Raw genomic sequence first — 25,858 nt, forward strand, 5'->3', positions numbered from 1 at the left:
TGCAAGCACTGAATTTGCCCAGTACTGTGGAGTACGCACGCGCACAAGCCAAAATTCCCCGCTAACCCGTGAAATACACTTGAGGTTAGCACAGAATTCCCCGCTTCCACAAGCGCTGGTTCTTTTGCTTGCAGTAAGCAAATTGGGCCAAGATAACATTGCCTTTGATTTTCAACTGTCTACTCAGACCAGCCTACTAAAACTGCAACCATCCGTATCGCCAGTTTCAAGAAGGTTTTCTATTGACAACCATCCTTGAACCTTCGTGTCCGATCGTTAAAATCTCTGATATGAGATTCCTCCTCACTTGATGAATGGTGGCCCAGAGCATCTGCCTGTCATCATCACCAGTGACCGATGATAACGGCCGGACTACCAAGGAGGATGCTCCTTCGAGCTTGAAATCCTCGACAGCCTTCAGGTTAACTTAGTCAAGTGGCTACTGGATAAGATTGTCTGGGAACGGCTTTATTTCAACCGCAACAAAAGACAACGACTGCTATTTGTGTCCTGTTGACTATGTCAAGTCTATTGCAGGGTTTGCCCATACTTTATTTTATAAACTGGACAGCAGGACCAGGGGCCAATTTCACAAAGCAAAAATATTTCATCACAAGACAAATTGTCAGTATTACGACAGTGATTTGTGTTGTGACATCATGCTTTGCTTTAAGCAACTGCGACTGATTTTGCAGTGAAAATCAATCTAAGCTCTTTATGAAATCGGCTCCAGGGCTCAATTTCGTGGCTCTGCTTACCACAACCAAATAAATGGCGCTTGCGGAATCAGGGAATTCATTGCTTACGTAAAGCGTATTTCATTCGTTAGCGGTCTAGTGGGTACTAGATGACTGGTGGCGACTCTATTTGGTCGATGATATTCTTGTAGCCATAATTTTTTAGGCCAAGCTCAATCACAGAGCTCGAGTCCATCGCCCTAGACCGCTCGACCACGACACCCCATAGTCAGAGATGATCTGAGAAGGCTCGCAATTACACACACCACAATACAGACCAAGCGCTGAACTACGCAGCGCTGGGGAAAAAAGTACACACACTCAAAACTTTGAATCTGTTATCTATCTAGGTTTGTTATCGTCGTGTGACACAAACCAAACACGCTAACCACTCCATGTAAAAATGTTCTTTGTGCGTGTTAACGTGCACTTAAATGTAGAACTGATCCCCCCCCCTTAAAAAAAAAAGGGGGGCGCTAAGTTATATGCTTCACCCAATTAATGCATACTCGTTCTCAATGTAAAACATATTAGTACACGAACAATCGTTCAGCATATAACAGAAATTGAAAACTCACAGAAAATTGTTACAAATTTTTGTACAAGCCTCTGCTAGGGTCGAAACATCAGGCCATTAACTTTTTTTTGCAGATTTTTTTACAAAACATTTTCTTTTACAAAAAGGCCATTTATGATTTTATGAAACCTTGCCGTCTTGTCCTTGGCTCAGTCCTTTATCACACAGCATGTCATGTGGGGGTGTTAAAACAGCTGATAAAGACCGGGTGGTTTCGGGTGTTGGGAGCGCAAAAGCTCATTTCACCAATTTACTTACGCGGAAGGCGCAGTATTTTATAAGAACTTGTCGCCACCCTTTTATTACCTGATTTAAAACCTCGTCGCCACCCTTCTTAAAAAATTAATTTTTGCAAACAACCAAAACTAAACCCTATCTCCCCCAGCTTCAACTTCTACAAACAGTCAGAGAACTTTCTTATCCATTTTAGAACTAACATAAATCTTCAATTACTTGTTTGCATTTGAAAATACTTAAGTCAATCAACGTGTAAATTTCCCTTATAACCTTTACAAAATAGTTTATAAATTATTCATCAGTAATTCACTAAACACTTGTTCTTATTGTCTTCAAGAAAGTTTTGTTGAGAAATTAAAACCACCCACCCTGTTTATTTTTCTAGGAAGTAATTTCCCAACTTATCTTCATGAAGTAGTAAATAATTTATCACAAGTTTGTAAACCCATCTATGAAACCGAATCTGTATTATACAGTCGGCAAAGCATCCCAACTTTTTGTAGAGAAAGGAAATGAAGAGATTAAAGTTTTAGACGTGGAAGAAAAACCCCAACAGGGAAAACCCACGCAGATTAGTTTCAAAGGACAATGTCATTTCATGGGGAAATTTTTCCCAGATGACAGTTACAAGAACTAACTTCAAACCAAGTATCATGAAAAGAAATAATAATAATAATACCTTGGAGTTGTTATGTGGCACTTTATCAAAGTGCTCAGTATTTTTGTTTACTACAAGGTGTGCAGAGCTACGTTCTTGAAGTACATGAGACTCATAACTTTACATACAACTGTGTAATAGTTTAATACTTTAATATAATAATAGTGGATTCTAATAAAGTGTGCATATCCATTACTCAGTGACACTCAAGGCGCTTTAAAATACAGTATTTCCTGCAAGGTATGTGGAACTACGTTTGAATTGTGAGATCTACTCCTTTATAGCACCATGTCGTGGTTTACACGGTGCTGTGGCACAATATGCTGCCAATCCAGTGAGAAACACCAGGGCAAACCCTTTTTCTGTTCGATAAGTGCACTGGGTTCTTTTACACAAGACGTGCGGGACAGATATCTTTAAATCTCCCATGTTCTGTGGCACAATATAATATTTATAATATTTGAGTTTATATAGCGCTTTTTCACTCCCGCATGGGTGTCTCAAAGCGCTTCAAATTATTACCCCTGGTCACTGGGCCTTAATTCACTCCTTAAACCATCTCAGCTCCCTGGGGAGTATACAGCCTCGTGCAATAAATGTGCTACTCAGCTAAATCAATCACAAGAACCATCTATGCCCTCACAGGTCCCCATTTACCCCTGGGTGGAGAGAAGCAATAATAGTTAAGTGTCTTGCTCAGGGACACAAGTGTCACGACCGGGATTCGAACCCACACACTGCTGAACAGAATCAGCAGAGCTTGAATTCGGTGCTCTTAACCGCTCGGCCACGACACCCCACAATATGCAGCCAATCAAACCAGGAACACCGAGGCGAACCATTATTTTTTCAATACTCAGCCAAACTGTTTCCTCATCAATTCACAGTGCACTGTACCCACAGTCACCTCAGGAAATGCAAAGAATCCACCCTCACCATTTCATGAATTCATGCTTCGTGCCAATCCTCAAAAACTCAAGATCAAGAAAGGGAAGTATTCCCAGTATCATTTGACCCATCGTCGAGATCGCTATTCATCGACATCCATCAGTGTATTCATAGAGCGTTCGGAAGGAGAATACGACACTCCTAATCAAGCTGGGAGAAATCTCTCTCTGAACTTCCCATCTCATGGGAGTAGCCAAGGTATGGGGACACATACATACATACATAAAAAACAGAGCATTTATAAAGCGCCTTTTCAACAAAATCAAAGTGCTTTAAAGTGAGCAAACAAATGGAACTAAACTACAACGTATTACACTTGATACAAACCAATAAGAGACTTCTTGAAAATATTTTGAAAACTACAGTTTCCAAACATCCGGTTTATGACTCGCAAGAAAAAAACATGATTGTTTTACTCATTTCTATTATTCTACAGCATTTCAAATTTCAAGAAAAAAATTCAAATACCCATTAATAATACATATAGAATGCTCTGTATCACACCCCTTGGGGGGGGGGGGGGTATCAAAGCGCACAGGATTTTTCCAGCAAGGTTTGTGTAGCTACATGTAGTATGAGACCTTTTCCTTTATAGCACCATTATTTACAAGGTGCTGTGGCGCAATATGCAACCTATCAAATCTGGAACACCGAGCAAACAGCTTCTATTTACAATCAGTGCATTAGGTTATTTTACATACATTACACACCACAAAGGACCTACGGCATTAGGTCCCATTGTAAGTTACATTGTGTGTGCAAGTCTGTGAGCATCTTTGTTTTCAATCTTAATAATGATGTGCACACCCTCCAAATGGACATTCTTGGATTTCTATTTTTATGCGACTCAAAGAGTAAACAACTCAAAAGGTCCCAAATGTGAAGTAGCCCCCAAATGATTTAACTAGGAACTCCTTAAGATCTTCACATAGTCCCGACTCTCAAATAGTTCACTCTAAGTGCGAAACATCACTAGGTCTACAATTTAACAGCTGTTACTTTATGGTCTGGCAATTCCGTTAATTAGGTCTTTTAGAATACCGCTAACTAACAATCCTTGACTTGAATTGTATTTGACGATGATGGCGTTATCACGCAGTCGGCGAGTCAAAGACATGCCAGCTAGTTTACTACATGTATGTGTATTCCAGAAACTTAAGTGTTATTCACACGGCAGCATTTTAACTGGGGTTCCTTGCTTTATTTTAATATGGTTGTAAAATGTAGCAATGTTTGACAAGATTTTGCAAGAGCATTTGGACAAAAGAACAAATTGTTGTCCTTTTCGTTTTTTTTCTTTTATTATTATCTAGCAATTTCGACGACCAATTGAGCTCAAACTGCATTTGTTGATAATGCACAGCAACTGAGAAGACTAGTCTTTGACAATTACAATAGTGTCCAGTGTCTTCAATAGATAAGTTACAGTGGCTGTGCACGGAAGTCTTCACTTACCTCTTTCGGCATGTTAGCTTTACATCATGAATGAGAATATTTGACAGGGAGGTAATTTTACCATGTGTCCCTATTGGTTTTTAATTTTGTCATTCTATAAAAAGGTGGCGGTATTTCAACAAAAAGTCCAATAAGCCTTTTTGTGATATGGCGGACACAATGCTACAACACTATGGTTTGGGTAAATTTTCCGGTGTAAACCTAAAACCAAACAGTGTGCTCCTATAGTGTCTGCCATACATTTACCTCAAAAAATCTAATGGGAACATGGCTGTAGAGCATGAAAAAAAAAGTGAGGATATAAAAAAAAAAAAAGGATTCCAATGTGAAAACAGCATTGTTCCTGATGTGTTCCTTTGTTATGCTGTCCCCTCTCTTTCTACAGAAAAGTTGCGGTACTTTTTTTTAACAAAAAAAGTCAAATGGGAACATAATTTTAGCGCATGAAAAAAAAGTGAGGACATCAAAATATAAAGGATTCCAATGTTAGGACAGCATTGGCCCCCTTTGTGTTCCTTTTTTTCTACTGTCCCATCTTATCCAATGATACCATGACACTAGTATTAAGCACTGGAACTCGGATTTTGCAACTGGTAAGCATGATGAAAATGCTACGCCAAAGGCTCCAACACAGCAGTTAATTTCCTTGAAGTCAGCTGTCAATGTGTACGTAAGTGAAAATTTTTTCTTTGTGAGTGACTTGCAAGATTGTGTTGATATGTTGATAAAGATTGTAAGGTCATCATACATGTATTTATTTATTCTGCTAAGCTAATTAGCTGCAAATGGTACACTAATAACTTGTTTGTTTGTAAAAATCACTGATGACGATCGCCATGATGTTTGGTCCTTGAGAAACAAGTAGGAACATTTAGAGGACCAGGGCTGACCATGTACACATAGTGTTATTAGTATTATTATTATTATTATATTATTTGCCATAACAGTACAAAAAAAAAAATACATTGACAATATACCCCGAGACGGCCAAGGGACAACAAAAGCAATTACATACTATGATCCGTAGATCTGTTGCCCCACATCTGGGGTACACAATAAAATTAATATAGATTTAACATAATATAGTACACAAAGCAATAATAAAAGCAGATAATGATAAAACCAATAGTAAATAATAAATATTTACTATTGGTTGTATAATTAAGTTTTGTGTTAAAGATAGTGTACACTATTGGTAATTGTCAAAGACTAGCCTTCACAGTTGGTGTATCTCAACATATGCATAAAATAACAAACCTGTGAAAATTTGAGCTCAATCGGTCGTCGGAGTTGCGAGATAACTATGAAAGAAAAAAACACCCTTGTCACACGAAGTTGTGTGCTTTCAGATGCTTGATTTCGAGACCTCAAGTTCTAAACTTGAGGTCTTGAAATCAAATTCGCTGAAAATTACTTCTTTCTCCAAAACTAGGTCACTTCAGAGGGAGCTGTTTCTCACAATTTTTTATACCATCAACCTCTCCCCATTGCTTGTTACCAAGTAAGGTTTTATGCCAATAATTATTTTGAGTAATTACCAATAGTGTCCACTGGCTTTAAGTTTAGTGTTTAGTGTAGGGTGTACAAGACTTTTAAGGCCTTATTAAAAATAATTTTTCAGATTTTTCTCAAGAGAAAACAAACCAGAAAACAGACAAAAGTAGGAAGAATATCATGCTTGTGATATAAAAGAAATTGCATAAATAAGAGGCAAACACACTGGGCAGGCAAGTTAAAGACACTAGACACTATTGGTAATTGTCAAAGATCAGCCTTCACTGTTGGTGTAGCTCAACATATATGCATAAAATAACAAACCTGTGAAAATTTGAGCTCAATCGATCGTCGAAGTTGCAAGATAATAATGAAAGAAAAAACACTCTTGCCACACGAAGCTAGTGCTTTCAGATACTTGATTTTGAGACCTTAAATTATAAATCTGGGGTCTTGAAATCAAATTCGTGGAAAATTACTTCTTTCTTGAAAACTGTGTCACTTCAGAGGGAGCTGTTTCTCACAATGTTTTATACAACAAACCTCTCCCCATTACTCGTTACCAAGTAAGGTTTTATGTTAATAATTATTTTGAGTAATTACCAATAGTGTCCACTGCCTTTAAATGTTACAGCCGGCACTCAACCGTCTCTAGCCACAACTGTGAATATGATGAATGTGACAAAATTGCTTGAGGGGTCTGGGTTCCCTTTTATTCTAGACCTGGAACCTCCCAGATGGTACAACTCATGAGGTTTACAGACTATGTGCATCAACAGAAATACTACACTACAGGTTGGGACACAATGTGGACTATTTCTTTCTTCCCCTTGGTGACTGCTTTACTTCTTTCAAAGAACAAATTTGAAGGCCTGAGGAGATTTTGAGAAAATCACGATCTCTGGAGAAATCCTATACCTCAGAGGTAGGAACATTTTACTGAGAACAATGACTGACAAACATAAAAAAGAGACTTTTCAGGCTATTTATAACCATTTGTCTACTCAGGACTTTAAAGTCATTAAAGAGCCAATAAAGGATATATGTCAACTATTAATTAACGTTTTATGTCCAAATAGACATCGCAGATACGGATTAATAACCATTTTACTCTCAAAATTTGCATTTAGTAATAAATACATCAAGTCAAAAATGCACCCGGCCGCTTGGCTTTTTCAGCCGAGAGTCAAAAACGGCTTATCTATTATAATGACCCTGGACACCAGTGATGATTTTCCCCTAATTGAGTTTGAACACAGTTCTCCAGCTTTGGCATTTCCACATCAAATAGCCACCACTGACGTCACGATTCCTTTGTCGCACTGGTTTGTTTGACCCTACGTTTTTCAGAAATTTTGCTTGGAGCTTTATATTTTTTATGTATCCTATGGACTGCAGCTGTTAGAAAAATGTATTATCTATATATTTGAGATCATCCTTTATTGGCTGCTTAAGACAGTTAGAAAGGTTATTAGACAAACTTATTCTGAAAATTTTTGAAGCTCTTGGTAAATGGAGTTTATCATTCAAGAGTGATCTCCAAACAAACTGTTCGGCAAAAGAAACATATTTTTTTAAAGTAAAACAATAGTTTGCAGATTTTGATTCATTTTTGCAAATTTATTTTTAATTTGGTTTGGGGTTAAACAAAGACAAATTTACAAGAGCGGAATTTAAACCAATGGCCTCTGGATTTAATAGATGGAAATTTGCATCGGGGATAAAGAATATTAATTTTGGTTTGACCCATATACACCAATGTGTTTTAGCACTGGATTAACAGACCGGCGTTCTACCAACTGAGCTTTCAATTTTTATTTAGCATCCTTTTGATCATTACCGATATAAATCTGCAACTAATGACCTTATAGCACTAAAAATCGGAAATCAGACTAAAGTAGAAAGATTCTTACCGTTCCATCTTCTTCTTCGATGATGTCTTTCCCAACCGAAGCTAACGTCGTCCACTTGCAGTTATTCTGAGCACGAACGGCACATCGTTTGTGGGCTTTGAATTTGCATACTGGCAAAAGAAGAAAGAAAAAACAATTCATATTCTGTAAAAGCACAAATGTCTGTTTAACTCACATTTTAAACGTTTTTTCCATGGTAGTTTCTTTTGATGAAATACAGTGTCTTGAGCAATACTGGCTTTTTTACGGGAGGGTTATACCTTTGGTAGTTACTCCAAAAATAATGGCCCCAAAATTTACTTGGTACGAAACACAGGTTAGCTTGTGCGTTCACCATGGATTTAAGATATTACATCATTCATTTTCATATAGTAAGAATCTGCATGTCTTAGAGTGTCGCGGCCAAGTGGTTAAAAGCATCAAATTCAAGTTCTGGTGCTACCGGAGTGTGGGTTCGAATCCCGGTCGTGACACTTGTGTCCTTGAGCAAGATACTTTACTATAATTGCTTCTCTTCACCCAGGGGTATAAATGGGTACCTGCTAGGGTAGAGGTTGATATTGTGAATGAAAAGCTTTTGGAGCGCCACGGCAGCTCGGGGCTGTATACTCCCTATTGGGAGCTGAGAAAGATTAAAGGGATGTTTATTGGCCCAATGACCAGGGGACTAATGTAAAGCGCATTGATACAGTTTATTGTGAAATGCGCTATATAAGAATTTGTTATTATTATTATGATTATTATTATGTCTTTTCGTGTGCTTACGGTTAGTGCTATGAAATGCACAGTAAGCACAAATTTGGCCGTTAGGCAGCTCTATGAAACTCAGGGCCCAACTCTTTTCAGAACCACTTCTCATACAGAAATGTTTCATGAACCTGGTGTTACCACAAACCTCCCTAGACCATGGACCAATAAAATAGCGCTTAACAATTTTCTGCTTAGCAAAAGTAAACAGGATACCAGTCACAGGTTGTACATGTGACATGGCATTTTGACTGGTAACCTCATTCTGCTACTTGTACAATTTGGATGTGCTTATATTAGCTACTTTTTGTGCTTAAGCAGCTCTATGAAATTGGGCCCTTTTGGTTTGGGAATCTGCCGGAAGGCCATGAATTGTTTGTGTCGTTGAGTCGAGGACCTCTATCCAAAAAGTCTCATCGTTTACCTTCACATGAAAGACCGTGGGAGGTTACACCGGATAGAGCCTCTCTGCAGACGTTGCAGTACGTCGGTCTCGCGTGAGAACAAGCATACCAATTATGCATTCCTGAGAGCATATCACGCATATGTTCACCTTCCTGTAACCGAAAAAAGAGAGAGACAGAAATCCATTATTATTTTCAGCGATCTCCCTTGACATTGATTCCCCGGACAAAAATGTAACTTCAAAATGAAGAGAATCTTTACAGAAATGCTGCCTAAGTGGCCCCAGCTAGGTAGCTTCATGGCTTCTTCAGCACACACGTAAACAACTACCCACACAAAATCTTTCATGACGGCTTCGAAAATCAAGTCCAAAACAAAGTTTGAAGGAAGCCTTTAAAGACCAGAGCCCAGAGCTGCTTAAGAACAAAAAGTAGCTTAGCACAACATATTATGCTGACAGAATAAGGTTACCAGCCAAAATACCATTTCACATGTAACATATGTGACTGGTATCCTGCTCATTTTTGCTCTTCTATAGCAACTGCTATTGTCTGATGAAGTCAAAACTTAGCGGTCACTTGCGCCTTGGCAAGATATTGTTTCGGACATTATAACACTCCTTACAAATATTCTGCCTTTTCATTGGTTAAGAGTGCGTCACATGATATGTCTTAGTTTTACTAGACGGTGGCCGTGTGATAGTGCATGGTTTGCCGTGTGATAGTGCGTCGTTTTGCCGTGTGATAGTCCGACGACTATCACACGGCGTGCAGTACCCAGTCTGGTGTGGTGTAATAAAACAAATATTGACTGCTTTAATTCGTGCTATGGTTAAAACTCTGACTCCCTCGGTGATCCCCGGACCTTTCTGTTTTCCCTCTGCTGCGCTTCAAGAAAATAAAACAGTCCGGGGATCACCTCGGGGGTCATAGTTTTAACCATAGCACTCGAAGCAGTCAATATTTGTTTACTAGATGTCTGACAAAGACTGCAAATGATGGCACTCGCTGATTGAACTACAAACACCGCATGAGACTGTCTTGGAAAAGTTTCTTGGGTTAATAATCTCAAGTAACATACACACAGTCCTTCACAACCAGTTGGTGCTGAGCAAAGACATCAAATTAATTGCTCTGTAAATTGCCAGAGGTTGGGTGGAGGAGTCGAAGGAAGAAGCGGAGGGGGGGGGGGGTTGTTGCTCCATGTTGGTGTAATCATTAACAGAGCAAATAGAAATGGTATCCTGCTGTCCTTATCATTATAAGGTATCTGGTTATCACAGTGACAACCTTGTTCCCAGTGGTGTGCGGTCTCGCCGCCCCATTTTCCCTCAGAATGCCTTGCACGATTATAACCTGCGGAGTGCGCTTTGGCGGCTATAACCAATAACTGCTTCCGTCGTTGGCCAGTGATTAACCATTGGCAAATTCAACTGAAACAGCCAAAACACACCCCTGGAAGCGTGACTTAAAAATATCCAAATATATTGGATATTTTAAAGTTAGTCCTGAGGTTGATCCACTCTGTGTTAGACACAATTGTAGAGCCTGCTATGAAAAAAGAGACAGTAGGTCAGAGTTCTCACTTCACTTTCGTGGTGGGGAAGTATCTAACCAACCAAAAACTCCAACACTGTGAGAACAATGAGAAGTTTAGAGAGATGACAAGCAGGTTTGTCGACCCGGTTTGTCGACCCAGTTTGTCGACCCAAGACTTCTTTGTTCTCACAGAGTTAGACTGAAGCCCGGTTCATACTTCCTGCAAATGCGAATGCTAATGCGATACAAATTTTGACGTCACTACGCTGTTTTCGCAGCAAATGTTTCCCAGGAGTTCAGTACAAGTCAACTGCGCAAATTATTCGTATCGCATTCGCATTCGCAGGAAGTATGAACCGGGCTTTAGTCTTTTTTTAGTGAGATCCCCTTTGGCTTTTGTACACAAAAACACATCAGTCAACTGATGCAAATTATTCTGTGCGATCTTGTGACGTCAAAATTCATATCGCATTTGCATTCGCAGGAAGTATGAACCGGGCTTAAGTCTTTTTAATGAGATCCCTTTTGGCTATGTAAGCAAAAACAAATCAAAGGGCATCTCAGCATCCAAATAGCCGGACCCCTTTTGTCGAAGCAGTCTAGCATCAACGGCTTAGACCACATTCCCTGTATGTGGATTATTGATGGGACATGTTATCTTAGTATGCGTCTCAAGTACACACGGGGTCTCTCAGGCTCTGACAGGAGTATCTCAGGAGGAGAGTGTTCTCTTTAGATACAATCTTATCTTCCATACAGTAAGAGGTTAGAGGAAACATTGAAGAAGAGACAGCTGCAGCTCACGCAGCATTGAAGAAACTGACAGCCGGGATAGATAAAGAAACCTTGTTGGCGAGTATAATAGTATAATTAAAGGGTAACTGATTTTTATTTGGTTTTACCCTTCTACACCGACGTATATAGCACTGTGTACCGAGTACTTTCTCGGGAAGCCCAAGTTCTGTGAAAAAATTTATCACAGGCATATTGAACTTGGGTGGGATTCAAACCCAAGACCTTTTGCCAGACTCAAGACACAATATTTTGTCCTTTGAAAAAAGTGGGAGAATTTGATTTAGTACATGCATGAGTGCATGATGTATCTATGCTCCAATAGACTTTTCCGCTAGCAAGGGATCCAAATCTGACCAAGAAACCATTTGAACTTCTCTAAGCACGCAATGTGTGGACGTACACCCGTTCGCTTTCCGCATCCGACAAACAATGTCCTTTCTATTTTGCCATAAACACCTAGTTTAATGGGTGAAAAAAAGTTTGACCTAATTACATCACCTGGACCTACCTCCCGATTTTGAATTCAGATTCACACAGAACTAGGAGACCACATTTTTTGAAGTGAAAAAATCTAAAAGATTCTCATGCCTCCTGATAATGACTAGAGCAAGCTAGTCGAAACGTTCAGACCATTTCCAAACTGACTCCGCGGCAGTACAGTTATTACGATCCTATAAGCTAAAGTAGTAGTCCAGTCTAATTTCTATACCATCCGCCCTGGTAATAGTTATAAAGCAGGACAGTTCTTTTCAGAACTGAGAAGTCTCCCGAACCTCCGAATATCTACTCCGCGGCAGTAGAATAAAGCAAGACAGTTCCCTAAGAACAACTCTACCTGGCAAGTAGATACACACATGGTGTTACCGCAAACCAAGTATATAGTGATACCCAACCATGCAATGCCTCAAACTCTCATGCCTGTTTCAGGCTATTTAATCAAAGTTTGCTTGGTTTATTGACCTCCCAACCTACTCTTTTATTTTCTTAGTGTACATGTAACAATCCCATAAAGCAAAGACCATAAGGTGCCCAGCCACTTTCTTCCCACACCACTGCCTCACAATAGACTGTGCAAGTCTCGCGCAGATTTGAACTTCCGGGACCATTGTGGTCCCAACCTTATGGAGGTTTACGTTGGGGAGATTTTGTTTCGTCCATTACTTTGGTTAAATATAGTTTATGACCATAAAAATGACATATGTTGTTAAAAATATAATACTAATTAACAACATATATAAAAGTAAAAATAAAGTCAACATAATAACGAAGAAAAACCGATATTTAAACTTGACCTCAGGTCAGGTTACTTGTAAAAAATTAAGAATTTGTGCCCATCTCCGATCACGAAACTTACGCAGACGCTTGTTTTGGCCGCGCGGGGTGGAAAGCCTTTTCATTGGTCGCTTAGGCGTCGGTCTCCTCTTTAAAATGCGTCACGCGTTTATCTAACGCCCTTGCGACCATCGTGCGTCCGCGTATTAACCAGCTTTCAGTAGTTTCACATTCGGGCGTAGATTTACAAAAGGGGTTTCAAAACATTTAAGATCAAACAAACATCCTTGTCCCAGAGTTTTACTTTTGTCTATACATAGACTTTAACCGATAATTGTATATTTGTTTAAAAAGCTAAAACTAATTTAAACAAGCTCTAATGGGTATTTTTGTTGTTCAGATTCGGCATTAAGAAAAAATTAATGCAAAGATTTGATTCATAAAAATATTAAGTTCTTCAGTTGTCGTGTTTTCTCGCTCCGGTGCGCGCGAGACTTGCACAGTCTATAAATACTCTACACTTTTATCATGCTTTGATCCTTTTGCTAAACTGTAATTTCAAATTCTATATGCTGTTATAGCCCCCCCCCCCCCCCCCCAGTTTTTTTGCTTCTTTTTTAACTGTTGTGTTTTTTTAAAACCATATTGCTATTTTTGTTCATGTTTCTTTATCCTGCATTTTTAATGTGTTTCTTGGCTGTACAGCGCTTTGAAACAGTGTTAAAGCGCTTTATAAATGCATTTAAGTTAAAGTTAAGTGAAGTTTCTTCTCTGCACCTTTGTAAAAGACTTCAAGCGGAGACCTGAAATTAGCCACTTTCATTATCAAACAGGAAGTGAAAACTGATCATAAAAAATAAAAGTGCTATTGCTACCTAAGCATGTTGTGGCCGAGTGGTCAAGTGCATTGGCCTCGCAAGCTCAGGGTCTAATTTGATGATAGAGCTGCTTCAGCAGAGAATATTGCTTGACAACTTCCTGCTAGGCAAAAATGAACAGGATACCAGTCACGAATGGTAAATGTGAAATGCTATTTTGGTGCATGGTTACCTAATTGTTGTGATTAGCTTATTTGTTGTGCTTGTAAGCAGCTCTATAAAAATGGGCTCAAGTGTTTTTTAGTCAGCAGAGAGTGGGTTCGAGTCCCGGTCTTGACACTTGTTTCCTAACTGCTTCATCCTCCAGATGGGGCGTAAAGGCGAGGGCCCATGCATTTTGTAATACAGGTAAAAAAAATCCCAGTTACACTGAAGGCTATAAAAGGAGCTTACAAACAAACATACAAAAATGTTTTGTATACCGCCATTTCATCAAGATCCCAGCAGTTTGTGACGAGCTTGCCCCGGTATTCTGGCAATGGCTGCTGAGTGCGCCTCAGCACCTTGTAAACCCTTATAAGATATTGGTCTCACATGAAAAATGTTTGTCAAGTGGTCTGAGTGCCTCATTGGTAGATGTGTGCGCTTAAAAGGAGACTCTGGGTTTTTTTTAGTAGTAGTGGCTACATTTGTGCAATCAATCTCTCTCTCTGATTGACGTCATCACAGAATAATTGGGCACTTTAGAAACTTGCTTTGTCCAATAACTCCATCTTTATCAAAGTATAAATAGAACTCAATATGAGCGATACGACTAAATTTGTCAAAAGTACGAGTTTCCTCAAGTAGTGATTAAGGCATTGGAGTAAAAAATAACCCGTCCATATGTACTTTGCAGGATTATTGCACTGCCATAATCACAAATCTTGCAATGAACCACCACAAACATCTTCTCCAAAGTACGTTAACCCAACTCATACAGACAGTCTCTATTGTAAATCACTGATCAATCATCTTAAATACATAATTGAGAACGCACTCTGGACAGATTGCAGAACAAAAACAAAACAAAATTCAAAACGAAAGAGAAGCAACGCTACCTCAAATTTTTACTTAAAGGCAGTGGACACTATTGGTAATTGTCAAAGACTAGCCTTCACAGTTGGTGTATCTCAACATATGCATACAATAACAAACCTGTGAAAATTTGAGCTCAATCGGTCATCGAAGTTGCGAGATAATAATGAAAGAAAAATAACCCTTGTCACACGAAGTTGTGTGCATTTAGATGGTTGATTTCGAGACCTCAAGTTCTAAACCCGAGGTCTCGAAATCAAATTCGTGGAAAATTACTTCTTTCTCGAAAACTATGGTACTTCAGAGGGAGCCGTTTCTCACAATGTTTTATACCATCAACCTCTCCACATTACTCGTCACCAAGAAAGGTTTTATGCCAATAATTATTTTGAGTAATTACCAATAGTGTCCACTATCGTACTACTGGCAGTATCTCATTAATATATCCAAACCACACAGAATAATCTTCCAGACATATCCTTTCTAAAAAAAGGAGTGGACAAAAGGGTTATAAACCAAATTATAATAATAACAATAATAATAATAATAACCGTGTTTATAGAGCGCCTTTTCCAAAGGACACAAAGCGCTAGGGAGAATGCAACCAAAAACCAAAAAAAGAAAAATGAATGATGAGCAAAAATACATGAAGTGACAGAATCAAAAACACATTAGATGGTACGAATAAACAGATGTGTTTTTAAGAGTCCTTTAAACTGTTCTACAGAAGAAGCGTTCCGGATATTCTTTGGAGTGAGTTCCAGTTACGGGGACCAGCGACGGAAAAAGCACGGTCTCCAAACTTCCTTGAGGATCGAGGTACCACCAGATTGCTTAGTCGCAAATATTTTCGTAAATATTTCTTTACCAATGAAAAATAACGCATTACTCTTAAACCCTACCTCAAAACAAGGGTTTGAATAAATCAGTTTTTCAAATAAATAAAAAACATACAATTTTATGCCATTTATTTTACATACAAAATACAGGTATGAAAAAATTGCTGTCGAAAAACCAAAACAAAACGTATAACAAAAACCAAAGCATAACAACCCTACCTCCATTTGTACTAAACCAAAAGGTTTAATCGTACTGCCAGTATCTCATTAAGGTATCCAAAGCACACAGAATAATCTTCCAGATAGAAAGCCTTCAAAGGCGGACTCGAGCTAACACACAATGACACGAACCGCTAGAAACGGCATCTAATCAAACGACAGACGCTAGCTTTCTTTGATCGCGACAAAGCACGTCTCTTCCAAACTTGCAAGCACCGACGTGACTGCCACAAATAACCCGGCAAATTTCCCACACAGATTTTTTTCCCTGCTACTTCTTCGAGAGACAATTTTGTAATATGCATGTGGATCGATATGCAAGTCGCCTCCTGGGCTAAGGTATCCCACTCGCGAGGGTGCCTGACGTCACGTCTTGGTTATTTAATCAGCGTTTATTAGCAAATGGGGTACACGTTACATCGTCAGGCAAACAATGCAGCTTCCTGTTAATTCCACTGGCTGTCATTTCCATTCTGTTATATTGCTTTTTGTTCTTTTCTCAATGCACTGCTAATTGGTTGCCTACTTGTTAAATGCACTCATCATTATTCTTTAATTAACTGAGCTTTTTCGTTCGTTAAAATTCAATTCTGTTTTTTTCTTAATTAGTAGAGATTGCCTGGGTGTTCCAATGTGAGTTGTGACATTTTGTAATGACAGGTTTCGTTTTTTTCCTCCAGTAATAATGTCCTTCAAGCGATAATAAGATTAGATTCAAGCCATCGGGAATTGTTTCCCTTTTCCAAAATTGGAAAACTTGTTTAAACTGAATAATTTGTTTTAGAGAATTTATTTTATTTCATATTTTTTTCGATACTAATGTTTGGTTGTTGCTAATAGCTTTTGTCTTGTAAAGCCTTGCTCATACTTCCTGCGAAAGCCAATTTGACGTCACAGCTATGTTTTTGCTAACAATCTTTCGCAGGTGTTTAGCACAGTTGAACTCTTCCCATTTGTTTGCTGCGAACTTGTGACGTCAATATCGCATCACAGTCGCATGAAGTATGAACCGAGGTTACCTCTGTTTTGCCTACTTTGGTGGCCAATCTTTTTACGTTTGCTCTAATGACTTCTCATTAGAAGATAAAAGATGCCACTCTACAACTTCTGAGCAATTATTTCGTTTAGGCGATTTATCATCAATTCTGCACTTCTCCTGAAGACAAGCAGAGTATACTGTTCGAAACATCGAGACCAAACCACTCCTTCCTTTTGAAGCCACCACTCCTTCAAAAGTGTTTTTGTTTTACCCATGGTTGTACCCGCAAGTTTACTATTAATATTTGTATTTATAGTTGCTCTAATACTGCACTTTTTGGAAATAAATCTCTCCTTTTATATTTGTTTGAAAGATTGCTCTTTGCATCCTATAAATATATGTTGTTCTATTTTAAACAAATTTATTTCACAGAGACTGAGCATAGAATCTATTTTCTTCCCTCACGGTTGTTTGGTTCAAGACAACAAAATATAAGTGCTGATTTTCAAGCTAATAAATTTCTATTAGCAAACCAAATGTTTTTTCTGTATCCTCAACATTTTCCTGTGTGGCTTTTTATAAAAAAAGTAACTTAAAAAAAATAACCCAACAACTTCCTTAGGCTCAACATTATTAATAAATGTAAATTTACTTTTCCCAACGGAATAGTTTTGTACGGAAATAGTTTTGTACAAATGCTCTCACCAAACTCCAAGTCGTGATTTGTACATGTAAGCCAAATCTGTGTACAGGAAAATTTCCAATACAAGTTTTCTTCACTTGAAAAATTTTCTGTTTTGCAAGTAGGTTCACAAAATCGTTGTGAAAATGATAACATTATAATATATAGTGGGACAGATACCAGAAATATTTGGGGAAATGAAACCTTTGATTAACAAACATGGAATCTGGCATACAGTAAGAGTGTGTCACAAGAAAGATATTTGGCTTCAGGGCCATCGCAGATTTGTCATTTGAAAAATGATTAAGGTACAAATGTAGAACAAGTAATTTTCAAAATTTTCAACATTTTCTGAATGGCTGCCATTATTATTCAACTATTTTGTTTTTGGTTTGGATGCTGTTATTAATGAGCTTACAGATTGAATTTTGGGAGGGGGGATAATTACTAATCTTAAATTTTGTTTTTGCTGTGGAGGTTTGTTGAGATAACCACATTGCAGTGACTTAACAAGACTTCAGATCAACATCCAGTGGGCGGCTGAAGTCAAAAATAAATGCATTAAAGATGAATTTCTTGATCTCAATGAACTTTTGCCAGAACATTGAGTGACTTACCCAGCGATGTTTACTTGCACTATAATCCCCTTTCAGATTGTTAAAGGCACTGGACACTATTGGTAATTACTATAAAAAAAATTATTAGTATAAAAACTCACTTGGTAATGGGAAATGGAGAGCTGTTGATGGTATAAAACATTGTGAGAAACGGCTCCCTCTGAAGTGACGTAGTTTTTGATAAAGAAGTAATTTCTCACTAAAATATTTTAAATGTGCGACAAGAATGTTTTTCATTATTATCTCGCAACTTCAACCAATTGAGTTCAAATTTTCACAGGTTTGCTATTTTATGTATATGTTGGGTTACACCAAGTGAGAATACTGGTCTTTGATAATTACCAAAGATGTCCAGTGCCTTTAAGTGATATTTACCCAGCGATGTTTACCCGCACTATAATCCCCTTTCAGGTTGTTAAGTGTAGGCGTACGTAATACCATAAAAATGACCAGCGACTTTACTGTATGGTAAAAATTCAAACTTAATTGCCACCCCCTTCCTAAGCCACGTTTTGCGTAAACAAGCATAGAATACTAATTGGGTCTAATGACTGCCACGTTTTGTTCTGCAGGACGGTAGTATGATCAAAGGTTATATTGACCAAGGATGAGAATTATGGCAGTGACTCCCTCTCTCACTCTCTCCCACCCATCATCTCTTGGTTTTGGCGACAGAATGTTATCCCCAGCTCTGTCCATAAAAAGTTGCCGTGGTAAAGCCCAAAAGCGCTGTCTGATTCATTGATATTGAATTGTGTAGATGTGACCAAACAACTATTCCGACTCTCTCCATCAATGGGGGTTAAAGGCCCGATCACACAGGCCCCGATAACGAGAACGAAAACGATAAAAATGCACGCACTCGCATGGTTGAATTGCTCCACGCAGAATACACCCACGCTTATTCAACCAATCGAGGGCGTGCATTTTTATCGTTCTCGTTCTCGGGGCCTGTTTGACTGCGCCTTAACAGCTGGTGTAATCGGGGGAAAAAGCAGGATCAGACCTGTTTCAAGATTCTGAAATTTGAATCCGTTTTAACATCAGGTTAGAATCTCGTAAGGACTCTATCTTTTGGAAAATGAGAGCATTAAAACCTTGGAGCCCTTCATGTACCCCAAAACTGTCCATCTTTTTTCTTTCTCTCATTCTGAGTCTGGGTTTGGGATGGTGGTAGTGGAGCTGTGTATTAAGAGAGTTGTGACCTCTCGCAATTTTAAACCATTTTCTGTGTGTGTCCCCCCCCCCCCCTCAACTCTCCCCCCAAAACTCGCCCCCCCTGAAAACACTGCATATGCGCACACAGAGTGCCAGACTAGACTGCAAATTTGGTTGTGTCGCATTCATTTGGTGCTCAATATTGGGCAGTACTCCCCTAGTGCATCTTTTATTGTGTAACTAGAATCTCAGGAATTCTTTATAGAGGATTTTAGGGGAGGGGGTATACTACTATACAAGAGGAAAAAAGTATGTTAAAGGCAGTGGACACTATTGGTTATTACTCAAAGTAATTATCATAAAACCTTTCTTGATAATTTTGTAGAAGTAATTTTCCATGAATTTGATTTCGATACCTCAGATTTAGAATTTGAGGTCTCGAAATCAAGCATCTGAAAGCAAACAACTTCGTGTGACCATGGTGAGACAAGGGTGTTTTTTGTTTTCTTTCATTAATATCTCGCAACTAAGAAGACCGATTGAGCTGAAATTTTCACAGGTTTGTTAGGTTAAACATATGTTGAGATACACCAACTGTGAAAACTAGTCTTTGACAATTACCAATGGTGTCCAGTGTCTTTTTGGGGGGGGTACTCTACTCTCATGGTATAGTTGCATTTGGACCCAAGGTGCGCGTTCAGTAGCCATGTTACTAACGACAACTGGTTCCTCCAAGTCACAAGTCCGCCAATACACAGCTGTGGGTGTAGGTAACCATGACAGCTGGGTTACCATGGAAGTTCACCCCAGGGATCGTCTGTGCATCGGCCTCGTGCTTTGACGTTGAGTCACTGGGATGGAATGACTTGGGGGCAGTGACTGATGAGGAACCATGGTCGCAAAACCATCAAGGGAGCTGTGATTGAGGAATGAGTGCTAGGCGGGAATGGCTGATCTTAAAGACACTGGACACCTTTTGTAATTGTCAAAGGCCAGTAATCTCACTTGGGTGTATCCCAACATAAAAACAAAACCTGTGGAAAATTTGGAGTCAATTGGTCATCGAAGTTGCAAGAGTATGATGAAAGAAAAGAAAAAAACCTTGCTGCACAAATTTGTTCGCTTTCAGATGCCTAAAAAGGGCTTCAGGCCTGAAGTCTTTTAACATTTGAGTGAGAAATTACCTCCTTCTCAAAAAGTATTTAACTTCAAAGGGAGTTTCTTCTCACAATGTTTTATAATAGCGGCTCTCTATTGCTCGTTACCAAGTAAGTTTTATGCTAACAATTATTTCGAGTAACTATTACAAATAGTGTACAGCGCCTTTAAAAACATCAAGGAATCTGTGAGGATTGCTGGACGAGAATGGCTGATTCTTAAAGACATCAATCTGGGTCGAATTGTTCTTCTCTGTAAACGGAGTTAGGTGAACTCTTAACACCCAACATTTTTCAAATACTCTTAAACATGATTCGATTAACGTGAGATGTACAATTTTATTTCATTTGTCAAAATGAAACGCATGTTGTTGATAGCACTTGTACTTGTCATTATCTATTTTATATTTTTTGGTGTCTGAATATTTATCTTGCAATTCACAATCATTTCCCTTGGATACAAATATCTCAAACTTGTGACTTTTCTTTTCAATATAATAAACTTGCATATTTGGGCTATCAACTGCTTTTCATTTTGCTGTTAAGCGCCTTGAGGAATTGTTTATTCATACTGCGCTATATAAATACTGTTTTATTATTGTTATTAATTAATTTATGAGAGTGAAGACTCCAACAATTTGTGATTTTCCCTGCAATTTTGTAAAAAGTGTAATCAAATATGGTTGGGATGATTTTTGTTAGCTATTGACATTTTTTATATATGAAGTGAATTTAATTATTTAACGAGCACCAATTGTTTTCGTAATTTGTTTAATGAATGTTTTTTTTTTTTATATGTTTTGTTGTTGTTGTCTTTCTACATACTTGCTTTTGTACTATTGATTAATGTTTACCTGTGTACTATGTTTATTGTTCACTTTGGATGCAACATTCGAATACCTTATTTTTTTTAATACTATTTACACACTATTTTCCATTTGTTTTTCTTTATAATTTTAGTGGCAAATTTTATCGATTTTATCAATTTTATTTTAATTCAAATTTGATCAGTCCTTGAGCTGTCTTTAATCAAGTATGTTTTTTTCAATTTCAATGCCATGCAATATTATTTGATTTTTCAATAAATACTGAATACTGAAGTGCCTTGTGTGTCGCTGAGTGACGGATATGAGCGCTATATAAGAAGCAATAATAATAATAATAGTTATTATCATTATTAAAATGAAAATAACACTTGTACTTGGTGATAGAAGTCTCTCGGTTGCAGCCCCCCGCCTGTGGAACGGCTTGCCTCTCACCCTTCAATCACAACCTGACATTTCTTCATTCGAATCCAATCTCAAAACTTCCCTCTTCAGTCAAGCCTACCATTAATTTTTCCCCTGGTCATTCTTTTTAGCGCAGTGAATAGTTTTTTTTTCTAGATACCAGCGCTTTATAAGATTTGTTATTATTATTTAATTACTTGTCAATCTGATATACTTTTTAGGCTGATTATTTATCGCACTGGGCATTTTTAAGCATTTTCCTCTCGCTGATTAAAGCCAAAATACACTAGATATTCTACAGTACCTAAATTTTAATTCAAATTCTTATCTCTATATTAAATATTTTCGACTAGGTAATCCAAGTGGAAATAATTTACATGGATATGCCAAAGATTAACTGCTTCGTGATCAAGGGTTGGGTTGGTATTCAATTTGGCGAATTAATTCGACAAGATTGACTTGACAAATTTGTTCCAATTTCACTCAACACTGCTCCGTCGTCAGTTAATGTCACACTGTATTTGATTCACGCCGGGAAGGCATCAGATTCTATCTCCAGCATCATCAACAACAACTCACCGTTTTCTCCTCAGAGTCCGAAGCGCAGAACCCATCATTGTTACCCTCCATGACTGACCCTACGAGTAATTTCCTGTCCTCCTGTCCTCTTTGGCTTTATCAGTCCACCTTAAGAATTTAGCGCACTATGATCAGACGGCCGTTAGCGGAGATTCTTTAGTGTTTGACAGTCTACAGCATGTGAGCTTGACACTTCAAATGTGTGTACTTTTTTATTGTACGAGGACGTTTGGGGGAAGATCGTATATAAGGGACAGTCTACTTTTTAAGCAGGGGGGATGAGATGAGTTTATTTACACTGAGGGGGGTGGGGGTGATGAGTGAGATCTAAACTTACTATTGGTCAATATTTGTCTGTGAATGAAACAATCTGTCACCGATGATCAGATTATTTTGTTTTGATTTGGTTTTGAGGAGTGCACTGACCAAAATGCTGAGTTGCGTCCATGTAAACCAGTTGTTGTTTTAAGAGCCGCACTTCCAAGAAGTAATTTCTTAAATACTTTTCTTCCTTTAAGATATTGACGTAGAGTGGTTTTTGTTAACATAATGCTGATTTATAGACCAAACTTTCTAGAAAGATGTAATCAAGATTATATGTGAAACTTCCAGCTGAATACAGTGTCTACATGTTGTGACCGTATTTTCATCAAGGATGTTGAATCCATTGACGCTTTACAGCAAGGCGACGAACAAACACCAAGGAAATTTGAATCTTCGAAACTCACCAATTGCATGGGGAAAAACATGAATTTCATGTGGGGAAATGGCAGTTCTTTGGTGTGTTTATTGAGAAGTACAAAATGGGAATTATTTTGCTTTTTGAAAAAGGGGTATCGTGACCAAGCGGTTAAGAGCATCAAACTCAAGCTCTTGTGTATCTGATCAGCAGAGTGTGGGTTCAAGTCCCGGTTGTGACACTTGTGTCTTCTTAAGCAAAACACTTAACAATTGCTTCGTCCTTCGGATGGGACGTAAAACTGTAGGTCTAGTGTGCTTTAAGTCTTTTAATGAGTGATAGATTACCTCTTCCTCAAAAACTAAGATACTTCAGAGGGAGCCGTTTCTCACAATGTTTTGTACTATCAACATCTCTCCATTAACGAAGAAGAAACCTGATGTTTTACTCAGTTAATTTGAATAGCATGTATGAAGGTTTCTCACTGACCTTTCGTTATTAACGTGTCAGCTTTCTGGATGTTATATCAATCTCTATTTCATTCTTCAATTAATGCCCTGTGGACCTCATCACATCGGCTCAGTACGATAAGGTCATTAGTGGGGTCAGGATATATTTCATAAAAAAGGTTTTGCATACTTTGAAGCTCCTGGTAAATGGAGTATATTCAGGCCTGTGAGCGGACCCTTAAAAAAAGAGCTGAAACACTACATAATGTAAGAATGATCGTGTAACGTTAAGTGAGCGCGCGTCACGCATTTACACTGGTCGAATTGGGGCACCCCATTAATCCAGTAGCTACACAATGTAGGCTCATCTTACATTATTGTTGCCAAGCTTAATATAAGGCATTCCAAGCTTATATAAGGGGGGGGGGGAATATGGAGAGATAAAAAAAAAACAGTAATACAAATCTGCCTGATCAATAAAAAAGCGGATATCCACTTTAAAGCTGAGATTTCACAAGCCTGCACATTTGAATAAACATGTTTTTTTACTGAAATTCAAATTTCATGCCACAGACAAAATTGCATCAAATTGTATTAAATCTTACAATACTAACAATTGAGAAAATAGAAGAAGCTGATTGCAAACTGCTTACCAACAAGAGGGACTAAACTTTCGTGAGACATTTTTACCCAGCAGGGTCTTTCTCGAAGGCCAAAAATGACGTCAGGCCACTAACTATTTTGTTTGTTAACAATACACATGTAGTCATTTAAAAAAAAAGACAAGAAAAAGTACATTTATAATGGGAGAGTGGTCTTAAAGCCATTGGACACTTTCGGTAAACAGTATTGTCCAAAGGCCCACACTACGTGTATCACAATTTATATATAAAATAACAAACCTGTGAAAATTTAGGCTCAATCAGCAATCGGAGTCGGTAGAAAATAACAGGAAAACCCACCCTTGTTTCCGCACGTTTCGGCGTGTCATGACATGTGTTTAAAATAAATCTGCAATTCTCGATATCGAGAATTGATAATTGTTTTAATGTTTTCTCAAAAAGTAAAGCATTTCATGGAATAATATTTCAAGAAAAGTCTTTCACTATTACCTTCTGTAAACCCTGTAAGTTGTTTGTAAATCTGTGAACTTTTAATTTTGTTTTTGTTCCATAGTTTATAATGGCTTTAAAAATAACTGTTTGCCAAAAGGAAACATCCGTTTTTTCGTTTCATAGAGCAACATGTTTCATATTTATTTAGGGTTTAAAATTTATGCATTTTTCTTCAATACCCTTTTGACCATTATGGATTTAAATTAAATAAATTTGGTTTGCAGTAGAATACCATGTGTGTATCTACTTGCCTGGTAGTTTTTGTTCTTTAGAGAACTGTCTCACTTGATATGCTACTACCACAGAGTAGATTTTTTTGTAATTTTGAAATTGTAATTAACAATTTTATACAGCAGTGTGCTGACCTCTATGAACCAGTGGGCATTGAAACACATGTAACAACAATTACTATAATGACATGCGTAAACCGATCCCACTAGAGAAGACTGCAATCTCACAATCTCACAAGCAGAAGACGTTCTTGCTTAAAGGAATGTTACAGAATTGGTATGAAACAAAAATCATGAAGACCACAGATTTACATAAAACTTACACGGTCTATTGATGATGATAGTCGGAAAACATCCCTTGAAATATTTCTATCTGAAATGTCATATTTGATGAGAAATAAATAATCTAACTTCGCGTTTGGAGTTTATCGCTCAGTGAGCGTTTTATTCATTTTTATTTTGCCCGATGCAATGCAAAATTTGTAATCGGTTTTTCACTATTCTCTCGTGACAAAGATGGCCGATCGATCTCAAACTTCTACAGGTTTGTCAGTTTATGTATATGGTGGATTACATAAAGTGCTTACACTGCCAGCAACTGTTTTGTTAGCAAAAACCAATTCTGTAATGTTCCTTTAAAGGATTTGGGTACTTTTTCAAAATGTCCATAGATTTACATTAAACTTACAGGGTTAGAAGATAATGATAGTGGAAAGCTTCCCTTCAAATATTACTTACTGAGGTGCTGTAGTTTTTGAGAAATGAGTAAAACAATATGTCATGAAAATACGTTTGTAAATGCTTAAAATAATTTTGGTCTCATGAGACCAAAATTATTTTCATGACATTGTTTTACTCATTTCCCAAAGACTACAGCACCTCAGCACGTAATATTTGAAGGGAAGCTTTCTCCTATCATTATCTTCAAACTGTGTAAGTTTAGTGTAAATCTGTGGACATTGTGTTTTTTGTCCTATAAAAAGTACATACACCCTTTAAAGGCAGTGGACACTATTGGTAGTTACTCAAAATAATTATTATCATAAAACCTTTCTTGATTACGAGTAATGGGGAGAGGTTGATAGTATAAAACATTGTGAGAAACAGCTCCCTCTGAAGTGACGTAGTGAGAAAGAAGTAATTTTCCACGAATTTGATTTCAAGCCTTTTAAGATTTAGAATTTAAGGTCTCAAAACCAAGCATCTGAAAGCACACAACTTTGTGTTACCATCGTGCGACAAGGGTGGGTTTTTT

The 25,858-nt window shown here is 37.9% G+C and overlaps 1 protein-coding gene across 4 annotated transcripts in view; it reads right to left on the reverse strand.

The window, feature by feature from the left end:
- Positions 1-25,858, reverse strand: part of LOC139944895 (diacylglycerol kinase delta-like) — a 160,897-nt gene that overhangs the window by 29,204 nt on the left and 105,835 nt on the right. For 3 of the 4 annotated variants that reach the window (XM_071942056.1, XM_071942057.1, XM_071942055.1), the window contains exons 6-7: positions 9,191-9,323; positions 8,020-8,129 (exon numbers count right to left, since the gene is read on the reverse strand). In XM_071942056.1, coding sequence (XP_071798157.1) covers positions 8,020-8,129; positions 9,191-9,323 — 243 coding nt within the window. Of the gene's footprint in view, positions 1-8,019; positions 8,130-9,190; positions 9,324-22,130; positions 22,245-25,858 lie in introns of those variants that run through there. The other variant, XM_071942058.1, reaches the window with a different exon arrangement.

Source organism: Asterias amurensis, chromosome 12 (genome assembly GCF_032118995.1).
Source record: "Asterias amurensis chromosome 12, ASM3211899v1".
Taxonomy (NCBI): domain Eukaryota; kingdom Metazoa; phylum Echinodermata; class Asteroidea; order Forcipulatida; family Asteriidae; genus Asterias; species Asterias amurensis.